Source organism: Strongylocentrotus purpuratus, unplaced genomic scaffold, assembly GCF_000002235.5.
Source record: "Strongylocentrotus purpuratus isolate Spur 01 unplaced genomic scaffold, Spur_5.0 spur5_scaffold_12, whole genome shotgun sequence".
Classification (NCBI taxonomy): domain Eukaryota; kingdom Metazoa; phylum Echinodermata; class Echinoidea; order Camarodonta; family Strongylocentrotidae; genus Strongylocentrotus; species Strongylocentrotus purpuratus.
This window is the reverse complement of record NW_022145597.1, coordinates 5,777,696-5,801,217: the sequence shown is the minus strand read 5'-3', so window position 1 is coordinate 5,801,217 and position 23,522 is coordinate 5,777,696. Positions and strand designations below refer to the sequence as shown.

Sequence of the window (23,522 nt, the reverse complement as noted above, 5' to 3'; positions counted from 1 at the left end):
CATTAACATGAAATAGATTGGAACGTTGCATTGATTATGACATTTTAATAATAAACGACCAAATGTGCGTAATCCTTTTTTAATACACAGACTGTACAGCGTGAGATCCTGTAGAAGTGTGTATGCACACGGCTCATCTCTCCGTTAATGCAGTGTATTTGGCTCTGTTCTGAAGTAGAAGATATTCTATATCAGTACTTGAATGGTTCGCTGTGTCAATCCCGCAGATTAAATTGCCGGTGTGACCATACTTAAGTCCTTCAGAGAATACAAACAAGAACGAGAAGAGGTCTAGCGGGGCTTGCGATAATGGCGCCACTGCATCAGGAGTTGAGCATTGCGATGCCCGGGGCGGGCCATTATTAGAGTGACGGGAAATGGAAGGAGATTTTGAATGGAACACAAGAAGGATATGACTTCACGGAGGAGGATGAGGGCCTGGGGTAGGGGGCATATATTACAGGGTAATTTCCTACTGTGCTCGATTGCCATGGTTCCAACCCATACAGGAAGATGGCTGGGGGGAGGGGTAACAAAAGAAACTGTTATGCCCCCAAATAATGAGGGTGTTTTGGGGGCATGAAATAATTACATGTATGCTTTCCTTGGCTGTTCTCTTGATATACAGAGAATTTTTTTCTGAAAAGATCTGTTAGTGTTGCTCAGAATATATGCAGTAAATTTGTATTTGGAGCCAAAAGGGCATCAACTCTCAACATTTTAAACAGAGTTAACACCCTTGTAGCTTTAAGCAGACGATCAGGAGATTAGTTATTCATCTACTACACTCTTATTTCCACAGCGTCAAATTTCACTCTAAATGGCGTCAGCTGGGAGTCAACTCTATTCAGGAGTCATCTTGTCTCTGAATTGAGTCAATTCTCAGCTGATGCCACACAATCCGAGTCAAATTGATTCGGAATCCGTGTCACTTTGACTAGGAATAGAGTTGACTCCCAGCTGACGCCATTTAGAGTGAAATTTGGCGCTGTGGAAATAAGAGTGTAGTTGTTCATCTACTATCTTCTTTAGATGTGAAAGAAGTATTTCCAAAAATTTAGGGAGTTGTCATAAGCAGTTCTTTCTAACAAATACTCAGGTACAGAGAGTGATTATGTACTGTCTACTGGAGATGTGAAATCATAATTCCTTAAATAACATTATAATTGTCGTCTCTATCTTTCTGGGTGTTAAGGGATTCCAAGCTTTCTACATGTATTTACTCTCTACTGCATATTGCCTGTTCAGAGCCAGAAGGGCTTTAACTCTGTGTTTAAGTATATGAGTTGACACTTTTTCTGGTTCCACTATCTACTATTGCCTCTATTTATACAGATGAATCTAGTCTGGTATTCAATTGCTGTCTTCTGTAGATATGAAAGAAGTATTCCCAAGTAGGCAAAACTATTAAAGTGACTCGGTAACATTGTTGAAGGTTGATGAAAAAAATTGCTTATTTTTGTATAAAATGTTACTTACTATATTCCTTCTACTATACTAACCCTCTGACATGCAAAAAAATCCTAAACAAATTCTCAAACCACAAAGATATTTATGGTTTTCTTTGAAGGCGTCGATGTGAGGCACCCTCTAACAGTGATTAACAGTAAATTCTCCCAACCATTTTTGAATTTTCCCAACCGTTTTTCCATGAAAAAAATACATAAAACAGGCTATAAAAATCTGTCAACACTTAACTGTCTGGAATGGCATGTAGAGCCATTTTATTGCTTTGTGACGATTTACATTCACCTAAAATGTAATTAAATTGTCCTTGTCTTGATGCTGAACAGGCTTGACAAGTAGCAGAATAGAAGTAGAATAATATAGTTGGGAGAATTAAGGAATCAATCAGATCAGTTTTTCCCAATTTGTACCATGAATAATGATCCGTTTTCACTCAAATTTTCAGATTATCTTTAATTGTACATCTAGCATTGAAGTCACTACCTTTGCACCACTATCTCTCATCTGAACAATGTTACAAAGTCCCTTTAAGCACATACATGTAGTTCTTTTCTAACTGATTGCTGTCTGTATTTTTTTAAACACTGCAAGCTACAATCATATTTACTCTACCAAGAAAAGTTGACAGCATGAGAAATTTACTTGTATTAACTTGGTTTGTTGCTTTCTGCCTCCTGTGTCAACACCTCATGAAAACACAGGCAATACGTATTTGCCCACCAATGAATGGGTCTCTCTCAGGAGTTCAACCATAGACATGTCCCTTTCTTCATCCCTCTCTATCTTAAGCCGCCTTCTTCATTATGTCATATGATCTGTCACCTATACAGTCTGACGCCATCCCAATTCTTAGTCTTCCTCTTCCCCGATTACCATCCATCTTCCCTTCCAAGATGTGTCTTTTCCCAGCTTTTCTTCCATCCCGTCGATCTTGCGCTGCTCAGTGGCTGGCGGGCTCACGATCAATTGTGCAAAAAGAATTTAGATTTTCGGTTTAACTTAATAAAATTTGGAATGGACCTTTTATTATTAATATTATTATTATTATCCCTTGTCTTTCTCATGTTCCTTTGTTAAAGGTAGTGTATCACTTTTGCAGCCAACACCAAATTCTGTAGAACTTTGCAGGAATCATGGATATGTCACGTATGTCTTATCTGTGAAATTTAAACGTTAGCAGGGTCCTAGTATTCAAATTATGCAAGGAAACCCATTTGCTTTCTAGACTTCACTGTCAGACAATCTTGAGTGACTGACTGGCTTCTTTTTTTCTTTGGTATTAACATGTACATTAAATGAGCTGTAAAGGGTACATGAGCATTTCTCTACATCAATATCCCACTTCTTGTAATTGCCAAAATTAAGCTAATTGAATCTTTGAGCAGCACAAAACATACAACCATTCTGTACAAGCGTCTGAAAATTAGACTATTTAATCAAATGACCCCGATCGCTAAGTTCAAAGTCGAAATCCATAACTACAGTCATTATTATCTTCTTCTTTTTTTCTTTTTTTTTTTGCCTGCAAAAGGGACATAGCACCTTTAATTCACTCTATGAATACGTATGTGGTCTGATTTCATCTTGTTTTCATCTCGTTTTCTTTCCAGTGAAACGGTACATCCGTAAAGGCATCCCATCGGAACACAGAGGAGCTGTATGGATGATGATCAGTGGTGCTCTTAAACTCAAGAAGAAAAATCCTGGTCTATATCAACATCTTCTAGATGCTCCCAAAGATCCAGAAATTGTGGAGGTTATCAATATAGGTGAGTGCACTTTCATATCTTGCATATAGAGGGGTCAGTGACACAAAGAAATAACTCCATTTTGGCCATTTTTAGAAAAAGTGGTTTATATGTCACTGAGCATTTGGGCCTTTTAAAGGAGTTAAGTCCATGTTTCACTAGTCATTGACTTCAATGGGGTGTTGGGTGGAGTTAAGTCTTTGTGTTTTCTGGAAAGCCCACATTTTCCAGAACATTTTTATATCAAATAATCGTTTTGGAAAAATATTGAGTTACGTCTTTGTGCCACTGAACTCTCGATATATAGTTACAAACTATATATTATTCATACCCTTGCCAAGTTTTGTAATTTGATATGTATGTAATAAACTGATTTGTCCCAATTTTTGTTTCTTGAGAATGTAAAATAAAAACTTACATCTAAAAGTATTCAATAAAGGCCCTAATTCAACCAGTCCACCTTGCATTCTTGAGGAACAAAACACAACAACAACAACGTCCAATTTACAAGGAATATAAATTATTCAGTTATTTTACTGGATATGTTTGAAAAGAAAGGATAAATAAGTTAGAGTGGAGGTGCATGCAGTGAGGATTGTAAGAATGGTGAATTAAAATCAATAAACAGATATTGAGGAGAGTATCACATAGTGAGATATAACTACAACAATGGAAATAGACGCAGAGAGAGGGAGTGAGAGGGAGGGAGAGAGAATTACAACAATAGAAATAGAGGTAGAGAGATGAAGGAAGAAAGAGGGGTAGAGAGTGAGAGGGAGTGAGAGAGATGGAAACTGAGAGAGAACTACAACAATAGAAATAGAGGTAGAGAGATGAAGGAAGAGAGAGGGGTAGAGAGGGAGAGGGAGTGAGAGAGATGGAAACTGAGAGAGAACTACAACAATAGAAATAGAGGTAGAGAGAGATGAAGGAAGAGAGAGGGGTAGAGAGGGAGAGGGAGTGAGAGGGATGGAAACTGAGAGAGAACTACAACAATAGAAATAGAGGTAGAGAGAGATGAAGGAAGAGAGAGGGGTAGAGAGGGAGAGGGAGTGAGAGGGAGGGAGAGAGAACTACAACAATAGAAATAGAGGTAGAGAGAGATGAAGGAAGAGAGAGGGGTAGAGAGGGAGAGGGAGTGAGAGGGATGGAAACTGAGAGAGAACTACAACAATAGAAATAGAGGTAGAGAGATGAAGGAAGAGAGAGGGGTAGAGAGTGAGAGGGAGTGAGAGGGAGGGAGAGAGAACTACAACAATAGAAATAGAGGTAGAGAGAGATGAAGGAAGAGAGAGGGGTAGAGAGGGAGAGGGAGTGAGAGGGATGGAAACTGAGAGAGAACTACAACAATAGAAATAGAGGTAGAGAGATGAAGGAAGAGAGAGGGGTAGAGAGGGAGAGGGAGTGAGAGGGATGGAAACTGAGAGAGAACTACAACAATAGAAATAGAGGTAGAGAGATGAAGGAAGAAAGAGGGGTAGAGAGGGAGAGGGAGTGAGAGAGATGGAAACTGAGAGAGAACTACAACAATAGAAATAGAGGTAGAGAGATGAAGGAAGAAAGAGGGGTAGAGAGGGAGAGGGAGTGAGAGAGATGGAAACTGAGAGAGAACTACAACAATAGAAATAGAGGTAGAGAGATGAAGGAAGAAAGAGGGGTAGAGAGGGAGAGGGAGTGAGAGAGATGGAAACTGAGAGAGAACTACAACAATAGAAATAGAGGTAGAGAGATGAAGGAAGAGAGAGGGGTAGAGAGGGAGAGGGAGTGAGAGGGATGGAAACTGAGAGAGAACTACAACAATAGAAATAGAGGTAGAGAGATGAAGGAAGAGAGAGGGGTAGAGAGGGAGAGGGAGGGAGAGAGATGGAAACTGAGAGAGAATTACAACAATAGAAATAGAGGTAGAGAGATGAAGGAAGAGAGAGGGGTAGAGAGGGAGAGGGAGTGAGAGGGATGGAAACTGAGAGAGAATTACAACAATAGAAATAGAGGTAGAGAGATGAAGGAAGAAAGAGGGGTAGAGAGGGAGAGGGAGTGAGAGGGATGGAAACTGAGAGAGAACTACAACAATAGAAATAGAGGTAGAGAGATGAAGGAAGAGAGAGGGGTAGAGAGGGAGAGGGAGGGAGAGAGATGGAAACTGAGAGAGAATTACAACAATAGAAATAGAGGTAGAGAGATGAAGGAAGAGAGAGGGGTAGAGAGGGAGAGGGAGTGAGAGGGATGGAAACTGAGAGAGAACTACAACAATAGAAATAGAGGTAGAGAGATGAAGGAAGAAAGAGGGGTAAAGAGGGAGAGACGGAGAGAAATTGAAATTTAGAGACACAAAGAAATGAGAGAGAGAGGAGAAGGGTAGGGTGAGGGAGAGAGATAGACGGAGACGGAGATGGGGGAGTAAGTGAAACAGATGAAAACTTTAAGAAACAAAGACAGAAAGACAACCAGAGCTAAAGCCAGGGATAGAGGCAGCCAAGGAAAAACGAGTAAGGGAGATGATTATAACTACAGCTAACGTAATATCACGCATGATGTCATGTGCATCATGTACAGGACAAGTCAGGCAGAAAGCTGAAAGCTCAATCAATCCCAAAGATCAATTAAATTGATGAATCTTTCAACCTTCCTACTACTTCTCATGAGAGATTGGAAAATTAGATTTTTTGATCAGGAAGAGGCATCAATTAAGTGGGTCAAAAATTCAGGGAGACTTTTATCAGAGGCCTGAATCAACACGCTCTCTTTTATTGCCAAACTAACCCCATCTCAAACTGTCAAAATCAACCAATTTATTATACATGAGAGGGAGACTGTCGCTTGGAATGCGTTTCAGGAACACATAGCAGTCCACCAGTGTGAAATCAAAACAACTCAATTGTTGTATCGAGGTAAATTGGACCTAATATCCATACAAGCCTGTCAGGTTTCTGCCAGTTACCCTCAATAAAGGGCTCGCTTTAATATACAGTGTATCAGTTTGGAAAACACTGAACGGTAAATATTCAGTGGCGTATCCAGACCTTAGCCTCAGAAGGGGCAAAACATTTCAACTTACTGTGATCCATATATATTTATGTACATAGGGCCCAGGTTTGCATTACATTACACAGGGAGGGGGCATTGCTCAAAATAATAATTCATTTGAAGAAGGAAAGTACCGTAATTCTTTTGAGATTACACTTTGTGCATTACTGGACTTACTTGGATTCTTATCCTGGTTACTTCTGAATTAATGTGGATGCATCTTCTCTCTTGGTCAGAATTCTTAATAATAATGATAGTAAAAACGGTGCTTATAAAGCGCTTACCACCGAAGTCTCTAAGCGCTATACCAAACAAAATACAATGATAAACAATTACAAATAAACCTAAATTACAATACATGTGAAATATACATCAATGTGTAATATACATCAATGTGAAATATACATCAATGTGAAATATTCATCAATGTGAACAGAGTCGTTTAATCATCAAAAGCAATTTTGAATAAATGTGTCTTGTCAGGAGGGGGCAAATGTGGCCCCCTTGCCCCTCCTTCGAGTATGCCAGTGTCAATATCACGCTTGTCGACTGGGCTTTATTGATCGCTTGGTCTCCCCATTGTGTGGGGTTTCCTAGGTCTGGTCACAGGAGGAAAGTGTGAATGCGTTTGATTGAGATTACCAAGGGCACTGAGCGTCTCTCATCTGATCAGAAGTAGCAAATTTGATTGGATCATGCTTTCTGCCCCTCCCCCTTTTAGCACTGTGTGCATTGTTCTGTAAGATATGGTGATGTAGGTTGTCAACCTCCAATTGAAGACTGCCTGATAAAAGCTTCTTGTGTATTGTGTGGAGGCTAGTCAGACAACTGTAAAATTCCTAGTGAAATTTCTTGGGTAAAATCATCATCTTTGATTTCAGAGTTGTGCTGAACATTTAGAATTCAATTAATAAAATTTCATTTACATATGCTTACCTGTCGAAGCTGTGTTCAAATGATTACTTTGGCTAAGTCTATACAAATCGTTGTTACATGTATGTTGGAGAATGACAAAATATGGAAAGCATTTTGTAATGTCAAGTTACACATTTGACCCTAAATCAATAAGCATGGTTTGAAGAAAAAAAATTATATTCCAAATTTTTCTACCATTTTCATGATGATTAAAACCACTTGGTGTGTAGAGTATGTAATACTAGGTGTGTTCACATGGGACCATTGTAGTTTTAAACTTTAAAAGGCAAGTCCACTCCAATTTTTTTTTACTTTAATAGAAGCAGAAAAATCAGACAAACCAATCAAAAAAGGTTTGAGCAAAATCGGATAACTAATATGAAAGTTATGAATTTTTGGAAAAGTATGTAAAACCATGGAACAATGGAAATCACTACACATGCATCCACACAAAAACATATTACTGTCAATCTAAATTGGCTGCTGGTGTGAAGAAATAAGATTTTTAGGGGGAAAAAAGGAAATTTGTATTATCAATATAAAGAAAACAATTAGTGGGTAGTGAGGCAATGATGTCACAGACTCATGAGTGGGTAGCCAATTTGTCTTGTGATTTTCAAAGTTTTTCATGTCATCAAAAATTCATAACTTTGTTATTAGTTATCCGATCTTGCTCAAACTTTTTTTGATTGGTTTGTCTGATTTTTCTGCTTCTATCGAAAGTAATTTATTTTTGGTGTGGACTTGCCTTTTAAGATAGCAAACCCTCAAAAGTTAAAACCAATTTTCTACTAACAATTACAATTAAGGTTCACATGGGACCAAAACAATGAGTATTAAAAGTTTAATAACTTCCGTACATGCCAAGGAAGTCATTCATTTCCTGCATGGCACATAATTACTACGAGTCAGGACCCCCTGCTGTTCCTATTTATCATACATGTACTATTAAACTTGTATATCTGTCATAGTAACTTTGCATTAACTTCAATTTCATAACCACGACTGCTTCTGCACAAACTATAAAATAACTTTGAATTTTAAAACCACAAGCTAAACTTAAAGTTTAAGGACTGTCGTGTGAACCTCACTACTGTCTCTTATACAAGATTACTTTTAAGTTTAACTTTAAAACCACAGGCTAAACCTAGAGTTCAAGGACTCATCGTGTGAACCTCTCTAGTGTCTCTTATACAAGATTACTTTTAAGTTTAACTTTAAAACCACAGGCTAAACTTAAAGTTAAAGGACTGTCGAGTGAACCTTGCTACCTTCCTTTATCAAGTTCAGATGAATGTGCATACACAACACACTCTAGATCTTTTAGACATTCATGAGAGCATACAGAAACTCTGGGCCATTACAATGCAAACACATCAAAGCTAAACCAACACCATTAGATCCGCCAGAAGCGGCATGATTTCATCTCAACTCTGCCTACACGTCGTCGTTGGGGTGGCATAAGAGCTGAATGTTAATGACCTATGGCAGGAACCCACAGCGTAGTCTATAGGAAGGGCAGGGATAGAGAGATCAACATGCTGCATTTGCAAGCACCCCATGCGGAAAATCAGAGATGATATTGTATGCTGAAAGCCAGAAGGGTATTAACTCCTGTAATATAAAACATAATCAACACCCTTCTGGCTTCAACAGACAATATGAAAATGTTTTGCTGAAGTATTCATTAAGTGTATGCCTGGCAGGCAAGAAGCCCCCCTAGAGGCATTAAGGAGGCACCGTCCACACTTTCAGATGAAGTCATGTGAAGTGAAGTCATGTAGAAGGAAAAAGGTCCACACTTTAAAATCCCAAATGTTATCAGATGGTCTTTGAAATTGTGTATGAGAAAAGGTCAACACTTCCTTCCAAATATTATGAAATGGTAACATTGGTCTGCCAAGTCATGTAGGACAAAAGGTCCACACATTCACCTAAATGTTGTCAAATGATAACATCAGTCACTGACAGTAAGATGGAGAAAGGGGTCCACACTTTAAAATCCCAAATGGTATCAAATGGTAACTTTGGTCTTTCAAGTCATGTAGGAGGAAAGGTCCACATTTTCTTCCGAACGTTATTGAATGGTATGTTTATTTGTTTGACCTGACTGCTAATAAATCATGTAAATGCTTGAAAGTAAGCAATCAGGGAACCTCCCCATGGAACTTGGAATTGAGGATTAATGTCTTTTCAAAGGGCATGAGCGCATCGACTTGGTTTTGAACCCGGGACCTCCCGGTTACGAAACCACTGCTCAACCACTGAGCCATCGCGCCTCCCCGAACACATTCAGTACGTTTTATGACTGTCACTGTAAATAAAGCACAATCGACATTGAAAAATGCACAATTTTATTTAGAGTTAACTCCTTTTTCTTGCAAAATGTAAATATTTGAATAGATAACTTTCAAAAATGACAGATAAACAAAGAAAGTCATATTTAGGAAAATAATGATTGAGTACTTCAATGGATATATTTAACAAGCTCACAAGACACAGATTTATATAATGCTATGCAGGTGTTTGCGGTATGAACAGGCTTTCAAGAGTAGATTTAAGCTGCAGGGCAAGACTGACATAGCTTAGGAAAATGGAGTGGCACAAAAAGGTGCACTCGGAACACACAAAGCATTATTGATGACGTTGGTGCGTCTGAATTCTTTAATTGTAATCTTACTTGTACGTTCAGTATTTTAAAGCCCGATATATTAGATTGTAGTTTCATGTACTGTCAAACCTGCTTTAGTGACCACCTGTCTACAAAGACCACTTTTTTGTTGCCCTTGAAAATGGTTTCTCATCGAAACATGTACTAAAGGAACCTGTACATAGAGACCACCTGCCTATAAAGACCACTTTTCTTGTCTCCTGTGGGGGGGGGGGGGGGGTCTTAATAGACAGGTTTCACTGTACTTGGAACTTGGTATATAATGAACTTTAATTTTGATATATATACTAGCAGGACCCGTGGAAAATCCACGGGATTCTAGGGGAGGGGGCCAAATAGATAGATAGATAGAGGCCTATGTGCTATCCAAAAAAAAAAAAGATTATCTTTATATAGAGAATTTTTATAATATATGCTGTTTGACCATAAATGGCGCATCGTAAAACAAACTATGTCAGATAGGATCTCGATAATTACGATTTATTTGCATTATTAATGTTGTGATTTCAATGTAGTTTCATGAAAAGACTACATATGCAGAGGCTTGGATTATGATTATGTTGGCATTGTTCACAAAATGTGTACAATTATTTTCAAAGTAAAGATTTTACGCGAAAAATCGGACGGTTTGTGCACAAATTGACTCGACTGTGTGTGGGACTGTGAGCGTAGAATCCAGTGAAAGATTTTTTTTTCGGGGACTCGATCTATATCAAATTTTGGGAAAATTGGGGGGGGGGGGGCTACTTTTTTTTTTTTCGGGGGCTCATTTTTCTTGGGCTAATTTTTCATTAATTCATTTAAAGATGCAGTTTGTTTAGTTTAGTAGCGTAGTGTTACGTAAAAAAAGGCGTACTTTCTGCGTCAAGTTTCTACGCCGAAAGTACGCGAATTTTGTTAAACATATTAAATTGTTTGCGTCCATCTTGCGTACTTTTTTGCGTTCCTCACGGTATGGTAACGTAGGCCAGCATACTCTCAGCTCAGCGTAGTTGGTACGCAACTCTACTATGGACCCTACGCCAATTAGTGATCGACCTGCCAGTGTCACAAATAAGGTATTAAAAATATGCTCATCTGACCATAATTAAATGCCCAAAACCCCCGAGCTTTCGGGGGTTCAGCCCTTTGTACCCGTGGACACCACGCCTGCACTCAAATCGCTTTGAGTTACCTGACCCCCCCCCCCCCATACTTTAAAAATTGATTTGATGCAAGAACTGTATCATACTAAAAGTATTATCATGTTTTTAAACGACCATGACGACCGTCTAATTTTCTTGTGAAAACTTTACTTTGCTTGTGAAAACTTTACTTTGAAAAATGATTATCGAAATTCAGCATACAACTATACATGCACAGAATAATCACAATCTAAGCTCAGGTTTCATACCTCTATAGTCACGAAACTATATTGAAATAGGGGCAATAAGAGCAATTTCAAAATGTTGTCGAGTCTACTCTATAGCTCAGCTCAGCTCAGCTCACCTCACACACAGTCACAGTTCCGACAGTGCTCGGCAGCAATGGCGCACTGCACTGCCCGTGCCTCACGGCAGCTAGCTTGCAACTGAACTGTCAGTTACGATACGATGAATTTCTTGTGAAAACTTTATGAAGAATGATTTTCAAAATTCAGTAAACATGGACAGATTAATACCAAAGTAACCCTGCTTGCATACCTCTATTCACGTAAACTATATACAAATCACGGCAATCATCATAGAATCAGAGTCGAACCGACTGAGCTGTGCGTGTGACGGTGAGCGTAGAATCATCGCAAACATTATACACGTACGTTCGTACACACAGCAGGTCCGCCTAGCCTACAAAGCATATCCTATAGAAAGACGCATAACACGGGTAAGCTCAACCCGTTGAGCGTACATATTGGCTACATCCCATCACCCGGGTGAGTCGTCTGTTGATGTGTATTTCTCTTACATGCTACAAAGCGAATCCTATAGCAAGAGGCCTTACTCGGGATATGCCGCAGCCTTTACAATGAGACTTGCTACACCCGTTGACGCGAGTGGATTCTCGTCCATCGTGTGTCTCTTCGTCTCTCTTTGATAATTAGACAGAGGGCGGGTGCACGCCTTGCCGACTCGCTCTCGCGGGTTCGTCGCCTCCTCGCAATCCGCGACGCCCGCCGTGCTCTCGTCCGCCCGTCCTCCCCGGCCGCCCCGAAACCGCGTTTAACGGCATGGACGTCGATCGCGGGGTCGACGTGGCACGCGGGTTACGGGAGACAGGCCTCGTGGAATTGTACCGCCCTCCCCGCGCCACGGCGGAGGCGGGCGGGGTCGGGGAAAGGCGTTTTTGAGGAACCGTTTTGGCCCGTGTTGGACCCCCCGCGGCGATTTTGCGTATTAGTAATATAGATGCTAGGAAATGAGTACATGTATCTTTCCATTCTTCAAGATAAATGAATCAAAGAGATTTGAGAACCTAATTTTAAGTGCATTTTGTTTTGGTTTTTTGGTTTAATTGAGTGCATTTTTGTTGTTGGCTCTGTCTGCTCTCCATAAATGATTGATGATGCATCTTCAATCACTCTGTGATGTAAAACTTGTTTGAATAACAAAGAAGTCATCCTTTATAATGACAGTTTCAATAAGATCAATTACATATTTTTTTTTAAATAGTCTTAAAACCAGTAATTCATAAAAGATATAAAAAATGAATTAAGTAAATGCCTAATATTTGTATGAATACGTTGATGAATAGTATAATACATGAGACAATGTGATGAGGAAGGAGTAGAACAAACATAACGGAAGAACATGTTCAGGAACATACACTACTGTACTTCTGTGCACTTCTGTATATCTGATAGGCTTATTGATGATTGATTGTTGCTGTAGGGCAATGTTTCTCAGGATAATACTTGAAAGCAAAATGATGGATCGATCGAACTGTGGTAATCCATATCACCTTCCAAACGGACTTGTTTACCACTTTAGCTATATAGCAGGCAAGGACCGAATGTACTGCATGTGTTGGTCATTCTGTGTAATACAGGGTCTGTCATAGTGACCCAACTTAATAATTTATATATTTATTTACCAGTGCTTTATTTATTCATTTATTTATTCATTTAGTTAGTTAGTTATTTGTTGATCTATTCATTTATATATTTATTTGTTTATTTATGTTTCTTATGAATCTGACTGTGGGCTGTTGTTTCATAGGATAATACTTGAAAGCAACATGATTGATGGATGGAATTATTGTAATCCATATCACATTCCAAACAGACTTGTTTACCACTTTAGCTATCTATAGCAGGCAAGGACTGAATGTACTGCATGTGCTGGTCATCTGTGTAACACAGGGTCTGTCATATATAAGGACCCAACTTAATATACAGGTAGTTATGTATGTACATGTACTTTATTTATTCATGTATTTATTTGTTTGCTTGTTTGTTTTCTTGTGTCCATCCATCCAATGAAGGATCTAAACGTCTGTTTGTTCGTTTGTTTATTTATTTATTTGTTGATCTATTCATTTAGATATTTATTTGTTTGCTGTTGTTTCGTAGGATATATACCTGCACTCCAAAGCAAAATGATGGATGGATGGAAATATTGTAATCCATATCACATTTCAAATGGACTTGTGTACCATCACAGCTGACAAACGATGACAAAAGCATGCCATGTGAATACCATTCTGGGTAACACTGGGTCTATCATGAACCAGAATTTATTTTTATTTCCTTCTTTATTCATGCATTCGTTTGTTCATTTGTTTGTTTGTTTGTTTTTCATTCGTTGGTTCGTTGGTGTGCTTGTTCGTGAGTGGTAGAGAGAGAGAGAGAGTGAGAGAGACATATACATATATAGAGAAAGAGGTTTGATCTGGGGACAAGCAGGAAAAAATGAAACACCAGCAAAATTTGCTCTTGGCTTTTAATACCTGTAGCTTTTATCAAAGATACATTTATAAGGTTAAGGTTAAGGTTGCAATTTGGTTTAAGGTTAAGGCTAGATACGTAGTGTTCTTTCCAGAGTTGAAGTTAGGAATTCGGCCAGTGTTATGAATTGATTGTAGAGCAATTAACTCCTGAGTATGTGTCACAGGACCTTTAGCATGTTTACCCAACACACTGTTGAGCAGATTAGGTTTTATCACATTTCCATCCTGTTTTTATAACATTTTATTGCACTTGTACCCAAACAGTGAACACTTTGTGCATTGTATACACAGAAAACAATGTGCCATGGAATCTCTGTTTTATTAACCTCTGTTGCAAGGAACCACCCTCTATATATATATATATATACAACCAAGTAGATACTAACCCTGAGATTACTGAAGATTGAAGCAAATAGAAACATTTTCATAATGTTATCAAGTTTTTATGCATAAGTCTTTTTAAAGTACTTTGTTACAAAATGTTTCATTCACTTGAACATAATATGAATAATTGTACACAATATTCAGAAACATATGTGGATAAGCAATAATGTTTTCTAGAATAATTGATTACATTTCAAGAATGTTTAATTGATGTATTAAAGCGTGCTAAATGATTATCAACTGTCTTCAACAAGTTGAGCAAGATTTACCAAGAACATTCAGGAGTGTATATTAAACAAAACATTCAGGCAACCACTGTACCACACATTCATCGCAATGCTACTTCAATGTAATATGAACAAAGACTATAATATGATTGCTACAGCATACCGGATAACAATACAACGTTTTCACTGATAAACGGTGGATATTGGTTGGCTATATGACGTTTGGCCAACGTTGGCTAAACGTTGGGCCATGACACATGGTGGGAAAGGGGTTGGTATAACGTTGGCCCGACGTTGGCCTGATGTGACTTTGGCGCTGTTGAGCCAACATTGGCCCGCTGGCAAAAAAGACGTTGGGCCAATGTAACAGCTAGCACACGTTGGCCCAACTATTTGGGATGTACAGAGAGGCTTTGGGGCACACCTACATCTACATTGATTCTTGATAGACCGTTCAGTATCTCACCAAGTGCTTTGAAAGTCACATTGGGTGTAAGATGAAAAAACATGTACCCCTGCACTGTGTAATGCAGGGCTCCATGCTAACTTTTTGTGTGGAAAGGAGGTCCGGATGAAAACTATATACATGAACCCTATGCCAAAGAATTGACATTTCTGGGTTCAGACCTAGAGTTCCTAAAAATTCAGTGTAATTATAGAATTTTAGAAATTAACAAAAATGTAAAAAATAGATCTTCTAGGAAAGAAATTGGAGAAGCATTAAAGGATTAGAAAAGAAAAGATAATGGGTCCTCCTCCCGCCCCCTATGCCTGATCAGTGACCTTGTAAATTTGGATTTCATTTTCAGAAAATATGACCACGATGATGCCAGCTAGTCCTCCCTCAATGACTGAACTCATGCTACACATGTAAACCACTGACTTGCTTCTAATATTGCTCTGTTTCTCATCATTTCTTCAAGCTCAAATAGAGCTCCTGTACAGGAGAGAAATCACTGTACGTTTGTTGGCATAGTCAGAGCATTCAAACAAACATTGATTGTATTAGATCTTATTTCAGGAAGCTGTGTTCTTATTTACGTTGACCAGTCCAAACAGAGATATGAAGGGTGTTATTGTTTATTTTTGTATTCTAGAAGTCAAATATTTATGGAAACTTTGATTCCATCTCACAATATAAATTTTAGATCTTTTGTTTCTAAAAGCATCATTCATTTTATATCTACCTGTCCAATTAGAAATATTTTAGGAGAGAATTTATTGGATACTTTTTTGGACAGTCAAAGTACTCAGAAGCATTTTTTCCTTTTCTTCCTCATGAATATAGGGTCGTGTTTCAGGAAGCAATTCTATCAGTTTCTATGTATACAGTACATATATCCTCCTATCAATACAGAATTCATGTTATGTTAGGAAAGGTAGTGGAGACAATCAAGATATACACAAAACTGTCATGTACGGCTGAATGAAGAGTTAATTGTAGTTATGTTGTGCATAAATGCTTGTAAGTAAGCAACCAGACGGTCGACGGCTTTAGGTCCTCTCCGAGGGACCTGGTAATGAGGATTAATGCCTTACCAAAGGGCATTAGCGCATCGCCTTGGTTTCGAACCCGGGTCACCGGATTACGAGACCACTGCTCTACCGACTGCATGAGCTATCGCGCCTCCTGTGTACAATTAACAACTAAACTATTCATGTCTCTTGTAAATTTGATGTTTTTTGTGTTTTCGTAACTCTAGAATGTAAGGTAAACTGGTCGAATGAGATCCTTTGTTGAATACTTTTAGATATTATCTTTAATATGTCACATTCTCAAGAAACATCAATCAGGCCAAATCAAGTTTTTGCATACTATAAAACAAATTACAAAACTTGTTAAGGGTATGAATAATTTAGTTGTTATTACTGTATATCAACTGGTCCACACCACTCTACATAAGAAAGATCCTATATTGGGACAGTCAAATCATTCATGGAAACGTTATAACGCATCGCTCGATGTAAGATTTAATGGTTTTTTTGAGGAAGCACTAACCGTATTATATCCACTTGTCCAAACAAAATCAATCACAAGCGTGCAGGGTAACAGAAGGGCTACGGTCCGAGTCATTATCGACCAGGGATATTCATTTTCCCCAAGCAAACGGAGGCCCTTTAGTTTAATGGCTCTAGGTGTTTAGTAAGCTGTTTCTGAATTCATTTAGTAGCCATTAGGAGTGGAGTATGTGGTGCTAAGTAAACAGGATGGATGGGAGAGGGAATCGCTGGAAAGGTCACTTCTTTATCCTGAAGAAAGTGACAAGAATCCCACTAAGCAACTAAAGCATGCAGTATTGACATGTAATATCCTGATGTACTGTACGTGACACTATAGGGAATTGAAGTGACGTTTATTCCATTATCATAAGATGAAAGATGGAATATAGTGTCATATAACAATATGAAATACATTTCTTAACATTAACAGACAATTTTTGTTTATCATACTGTACAGTTCTTGTCAGCTCAATATGTCAATTTTTCACATCAGTGGATAATAATACTAAAACAAAACTTGTATATATTTTCTGACATATGGAGCATGTAGCTTCTCTATTTCATGACTTGAAGTGATTTTTATAGAAAAAAAATATTATACTACAATTGTTTCCAAAGTATTAAAGTATATTTTGGCAATATTGTCTTACTATTGAATGAAATGAATATATGTAAAACTGCAAATACAATGTTTTGAAAAATGACAACTTTTACCTTGTTTTGTGCATATTGTACCTTCCTCAAATGTGACATTAGAGTGATTTCAGTTTTGGAGCAGTATATCTCTGTCAGAGTGTTTTCTCGCTGATGCTTCTCAAGTACTAGTTTGTTTTTATTCTGGTTAAATGCCAACAACAACAAAAAGAGTTAAATTTATACTTGTATCAAACTTAAAGGCATCATTTAACAATGTTAAATCTGAGATGCATGGCTCCTACGTGTTATCAGTGTCTGTGATATGGTGTGATATTGAAGCCCTTCAAAAGGTCATGAAGTGCCTCAAAAAAATTAGAATCTTTGAGTGACCAGGTTTTCCATACTCATTTTCCCCAATAGACTGTAGTATTATAAAAAACCGTTATAAAAAATGAAATTTTGATTTCCAATCATGAATATCTTAATAATCAGACAGGCGATCGGCTTGTAAAAGTCATGGGATTCCTGACTGACCTAAAGGTTTATAATGCAACATGAGGTAAATCCAGGATTTTGTTTCAGAATCTGTTTCAGAATGTTCCCGAGTCACTTTAAACAAGTTATCCTCTAAAATTCATCTTATATTAATCCTTTTCAGATCTTCATCGAACATTCCCTGACAACATTCACTTCAGCAACGATGCCCAGTACAGCAAGAGATCAGCTTTGTCCAACGTCCTTGTCGCATTCGCCCACCATCGGCCAGAGGTCGGGTACTGCCAGGGTCTTAACTTCATCGTCGCTCTCATGCTGCTTGTCCTACAAGATGAAGAGAATTGCTTCTTTCTACTGCTGCAGTTAACAACCAACATATTGCCAGGTAATAATAATAACATTTAGCTTTTATATAGCGCTTAATACATCTCTGACGTCTCTAAGCGCTTTACAGATATAGGTAATTCCTACAAAAGCTCTATGAAGCAGTCCTCATTTCGTTGCTTTGCTCATTGAGTTTTGAATTAGGGAATGAAGAGAATTGTTTCTTTCTACTGCTTAAGAATAACAAGCAACATATTGCCAGGTAATTCATACAAAAGCTCTATGAAACAGTTCTCACTTTGTGGCTTTTCTCATTGAGTTTTAATTTAGGGAATGAAATGAAGAAAATTGTTTCTTTTAACTGCTTCAGTTAACAAGCAACATATTGCTAGGTAATTCCTACAAAAGCTCTATGAAACAGTTCCCATTGTGTTGCTTTGCTAGTTGATTTTTAATTCAGAGTTCAACATATGGGGGGGGGGGGTCAATGCTTTCTGGATGTCTAGTGCCCATTTTCATTCTGTTACCCAATAAGTATTGATGACAAGACTTTTTAAGAGTGATGAGAATTATTTCTCTCTACTGCTTCGGTTAACAACCAACATATTGCCAGGTAATTCCTACAAAAGCTCTATGAAGAAGTTCCCCATATTGTTTACTTACAAGCATATGCTTTTGTAGCAGTCAAGTAAAACAAACAAACAAACAAAACCATATTTATCTATCATTTGCAGATTACTATGTTCCTCACATGAGTGGCTTAAAGACAGACCAGGAGGTACTGGGTGAGCTAATCAAAGAGAAGTGTCCTGATGTTGCCAGACACATGGAGAAAGAACAGGTCCCATGGTCGATACCCACCACCAAGTGGTTTATCTGCCTTTTCTTAGATGTACTACCAGTTGAGGTGAGTCTTGCTGCGTTTCAGTGAAAAGTCTTTATTATATGTCCCACAAACTGAAAAAAATGTTATGGGGAAAGGTCAGTTTCATTTGAAGCCACTGTTTTTATGGAATGACTCGCCAGAATACCATAGAAATATAGAAACAAATGGAAAGTTCAGAAGTAATTTGGAAACTTTTTTTTTTTAATGCGCTCCACAAAAACGTTTAATTATTATTATTGTTGTAAATTGTATGAAGCTCCATTCCCACGTGATATGGTCAATCTTTTAAAGAACTGCTGACAAAATGAACAAGCTCTGTTTTAAAGTGGAGTGTATTATATTTAATAGGCAATGATGAGTTTCAACATTGTTGTCTGCACTAGAGGCCTGTGTGCATAAACTCTGGTATGTTATACTTGACAGATAGCTTGACAGGATAACTAATTTTGCTCTTGTGGTTTTGCTTAAAGGTACTTTGTCCCTTTTGCAGCCAACCTCAAATGCTGTAGAACTTTGCAGGAATTATGAATATGTCATGTATGTCCTATCTGTGAAATTTAAACGTTAGCAGTGTTCTCATATTCAAATTATGCAAGGAAACCCGTTTACTTGCTAGACTTCACTGTCAGAAAGTTTACATCCTGCAATCAATTTTGTATATAAAAGTATAGCTAATTACATTACACTCAGGTATTAAGAATGTACCAGTATTGTGAAAGAGAGAAAGCCAGTGTTGTTCACATCGCTCCCATTTTCCCTTCTTCAGCCTGTGTTAAGGGTATGCGACTGTCCATTCTACGAGGTTTTCGGGCACATGTATAAAGAATGTAGTGTGAAAGAGAAATAGCCAGTGTTGTTCATGTCAATCACAATTTTCCTTTTTTTTAAAGACGGTGTTAAGGATATGGGACTGTCTATTCTACGAGGGTTCAAAAATCCTTTTCAGAGTCTGCCTTTCGCTCATCAAAAGAAACGAAGCAGAGATCGTCAGAGCTAACAACATCTCAGCTCTCGTAGATTGCTTCAAGAAAGTTACCCAAGCATCAGCAAACATCGACTGCCATACCTTCTTAGAGGTTAGTAATAGTGCCTTCCCTGAGGTACCCTTTTGTATCGCTTCATAGGCCCTTGATTACTCTAAATCCAATTTTGCATCCAAGAAATAAGGCAAACAAATATTATGACAATGGTCAATAAGATTTAATTTACTGAGGGAATACGCATTGATTTAATCAAATTTAGTAGGTGAATACCGACCAATATGACTAACGGTCAATAAGACAAATGGCTAATAACACATAAGAGCAATGTAGCGTGAGACCACTATGACTAAGGACGAATAAGACAAAGTGTTAATAAGAAATAAGAAACATGTGGCATAGGACCACTATGTGACCAATAATACAGAGGTCATAGAGTCTCCCATGTCATATTTCAATTCTTCCATTTCTACAAGAATACAAACTAGATCCTGTCATCATGACTCCTTTTTTTCCTTCTCAACTCTCATCTCATGCAGGAAGTATTTGAGAGCTCTCAGCCACTGAAGAGAGGAACTATCGAGAAGCTTCGCTACCTCTGTAGACAAAGAGTCGAACAAGGTCCATAGGTCACTCTCTATGTCAAAGTTCAACTTTTCTGAGTGTATGAATGATATCCTGCCAATAAACCCATCAGCTAGTGTCAAAGTTCACGCTGGTCGTCGGGCGAAAAATGTCATTTTGTTTCCATGATCAGCTCAGTGCGTATCAGTGATTGTGCTTGCCAAGTTGATGATGACCCGAATGATTAGGCCTTCTGCGGGTGCTTGAGGTCAACGTTCTATTGGGATTATGGAAATGATTCTTTCAGAAGTTCAGGTCAACCTGTGTCAAAGGTCAAATGAAAATGAATGAATGACTATGAATCAACTTGTAGGATAATGTAAGGAGGATAAATCATTCTGATTTCACCGGCTGCTCGCAAAACGGCAGTAACAGCCCTCTTGCAGGCAGCGGATGATTTCATGTCAGTTTCTAGATCAGCACATGCCAAATTAAGACCACCATTTTGTTACAACCATATGTCAAAGGTCAAATGGATACGCTGTATATGAATGACTACCAGTCAGCATATATGTGACAGTGCAGAGGAGAACAAGTCATCATGGCTTTGCATCAGTTTTAGATCAGCACGTGCCAAAGTTGAAAACCTTCATGTCCCTTTGTTACAGCCGCTGTATGTCAAAGGTCAAATTGATTTACGTGAAATACAGGAGTAGAAGTCGACAAATTGTGATTTTTCATATCAGTCTCTAGATCAGCACATGCCAAAGTAAACTACATTAGTATGTCACTGCTTTAAAGTATGAAGGTCAACTTGCAATGTATGTCAGAGGTCAAAGTTGAGAGATCTAATTTATATCATTTAAATGATTTTGTGTCATATCCCAAACCTTGATACATGTCTAAAATTTAATTTATTTTTGTTTGGACATGAATGAACTGTGCATTTACCCTGTACATGTATACGCATGTATTCTCTTCTTTCGTGTTGTATTTTGCTGCAGTAGACCCCAATTTTCACTGAACAACAAAGTGAATGACTACAAGAAGCAATTAGCTTTCTCATGAAATTTCCCATTTCCTTTTTTAAAAAATTTGCTGCTTATTTACTTATTCATGTTTGCAACCTTTATGTTAAAATCAGACGGACTTATTGGACACATCTCACAAATTCAGTTATTCATGGACCATTTAGAGTAAATTTTGTAACAAACCCAGATAAAATGTCACTTTATAATCCCATTATGAAATAAACCTGTACAAAACAACCCTTGTATAATCATATTTTGTATCAAAACTTGTTCTCAGATCTTTCTATAATGCCTAAAATCTACTCTCTCTCTTTTCTTTGTATTGTTGCAATTCTCGCTACCCCAAATAGCGATTCTGCCGAGATCCGGGGAAAATCCTGAAAACGCGCATTGCATTATGGGATAGCTTTTCGACATTACAGCTTCCTGTGCAGGCGTTCGTGATCACAACCCTCTCTTTCACGGTAGAGTTTAACGGCCTTTTGTGCTAAAGTCACTAATTCTGCCCGAAGCTTTCCATTGCATATTATAATCTGTACAAATTACACTGATTGGCATCGATTTTAGCGTGCGTGAAAACTCTGCACAGCGAACACAGGCGCTAGCGCCAGCGGGATGGGACTCTATACCGGAAGTTGTAGTGACGACCCGAGAGAGTGAAAATTACCTCGTCTCGCGAATTTCGAGATTTTCGTACCTATTTAGGGTAGCGAGAATTATGGAGAGACCATCCTGAAATTCTCACTTCCTTACAATCTAGTCTTGAAGTGCAATTTTCTTCTAACCAATTAATGTCTTGAGCGAAAGGTTCCTTGACATGTTAAATTGAATAGTACAATCATGCTTAATGTTGCATTAAAAAATATAGTGTAGTTATTTTCACCAGTCTGGTTCAAGCATCTAAATGTGTTGACTATCATTTGTCTCATTTTGTATTAGTGAAAGTTTTGCTTTTTTGCCAAGTCAATAGCTCTATGTATAGAAAGAAGTATTATTGAAAACGCTGCAAAAAGTTGTCACCTACAGGAATAAAATGAAAAGACCTCAAATCTTATTTTCAACTTAATATGTCGTTGAAAGTAAGTACTCGTATTTATCAAATATTACAAATGTCTAGAAGTTGTCTGGAAGGGGACTTATACAAGAGTAATAACCTCTAGAAGCTTGTAAATGAATTGTAGGAATATGCAAGAAATCTTTTTTTTTCTCCAAATTTCAGAATATATGGAATTGTATGCCAAAGGAAATTTGCTAATATTTAATAATCATTCAAATAGAAATCATTTTCTAGTAAAATGTTCATTTTGTTTCTCAGGAGATATGTGAAACTAAATAAACTGTATTTACATGTGAACGAGATAAAGCAGGAAGGAGGCAGGAAAGGGAGCGTGTGTGCAGTGCTTTGTAACTGCAAGGAAAAGGCGCTATATCAAATATCTTTTGGATTGGATTGGATTGATAAAGGAATCAAAACTTATTTACCACAGTATATGAAAGGGTGATGGCATGGTAAAGATCATACTTGTACGACGTGTAAATCAGATTTTGCTCAAACTTTCACTGACCGGTTCCTCTCATCTTCTTCTGTTTAAAGGTAAAGACCAGTATTGGAAAGGCCCCAATTTCAAAAAATGAAATGGAAGCTCACATTACCAATCATGTGAAAGAATATGTTTTGACTTATACATGATGATAAAAATTTGCCGGGAAACCGCCTACTAATTCATATATTTGGTAAATTTGTTTCTCTCATGGTCTGTGAGAGATATAGGGTAGTCCCATATACATCTTTCTTTGTATAGTGCTTGTAACTTTACGAAGAATGGGCCAAATTTCTTATCATTTTGATGATTCCTGAACCTTGCAGATGCTAGATGCTAGATGATCAACCTTTTCTGATCGATTCCACAACGTTTCTTTCACAATGCAATCGCATGACCATAACTGGTCTTTACCTTTAAGTGTTTCAACCTGTCTGTTCACTTACATCAAGCATTTTTTAGCACAGATAGTATTAATTCAACATGATCAAGTACAGTGTCATTTCATGAAGCAAAGGGGCATTCTTTGTGATTATTGTGTACACTCTTCAAGGACATGTACATCCTCAATGAAACCAAAACCAGTCTGCTGCAGGGCTCTTCCGTTTGTAATTTATTCAAAGAACAATCAAGCTTACTAGCTACCTCTTTACACTGTGATTGCTCATTGTATCAAAACTCAGAAACGAATATACCTGCCAAAG

General features: G+C 37.9%; 1 protein-coding gene across 1 annotated transcript in view; it reads left to right on the top strand.

The window, feature by feature from the left end:
- LOC576106 (growth hormone-regulated TBC protein 1-A) overlaps nucleotides 1-21,606 on the top strand; it is a 52,729-nt gene extending 31,123 nt beyond the window's left edge. Inside the window, exons 3-7 of the mRNA XM_030981673.1 lie at nucleotides 3,078-3,236; nucleotides 17,656-17,877; nucleotides 18,551-18,723; nucleotides 19,593-19,778; nucleotides 20,222-21,606. Coding sequence (XP_030837533.1) covers nucleotides 3,078-3,236; nucleotides 17,656-17,877; nucleotides 18,551-18,723; nucleotides 19,593-19,778; nucleotides 20,222-20,311 — 830 coding nt within the window. The 3' untranslated portion in view covers nucleotides 20,312-21,606. The remainder of the gene's footprint in view (nucleotides 1-3,077; nucleotides 3,237-17,655; nucleotides 17,878-18,550; nucleotides 18,724-19,592; nucleotides 19,779-20,221) is intronic.
- The last annotated feature ends 1,916 nt before the right edge of the window (nucleotides 21,607-23,522 follow it).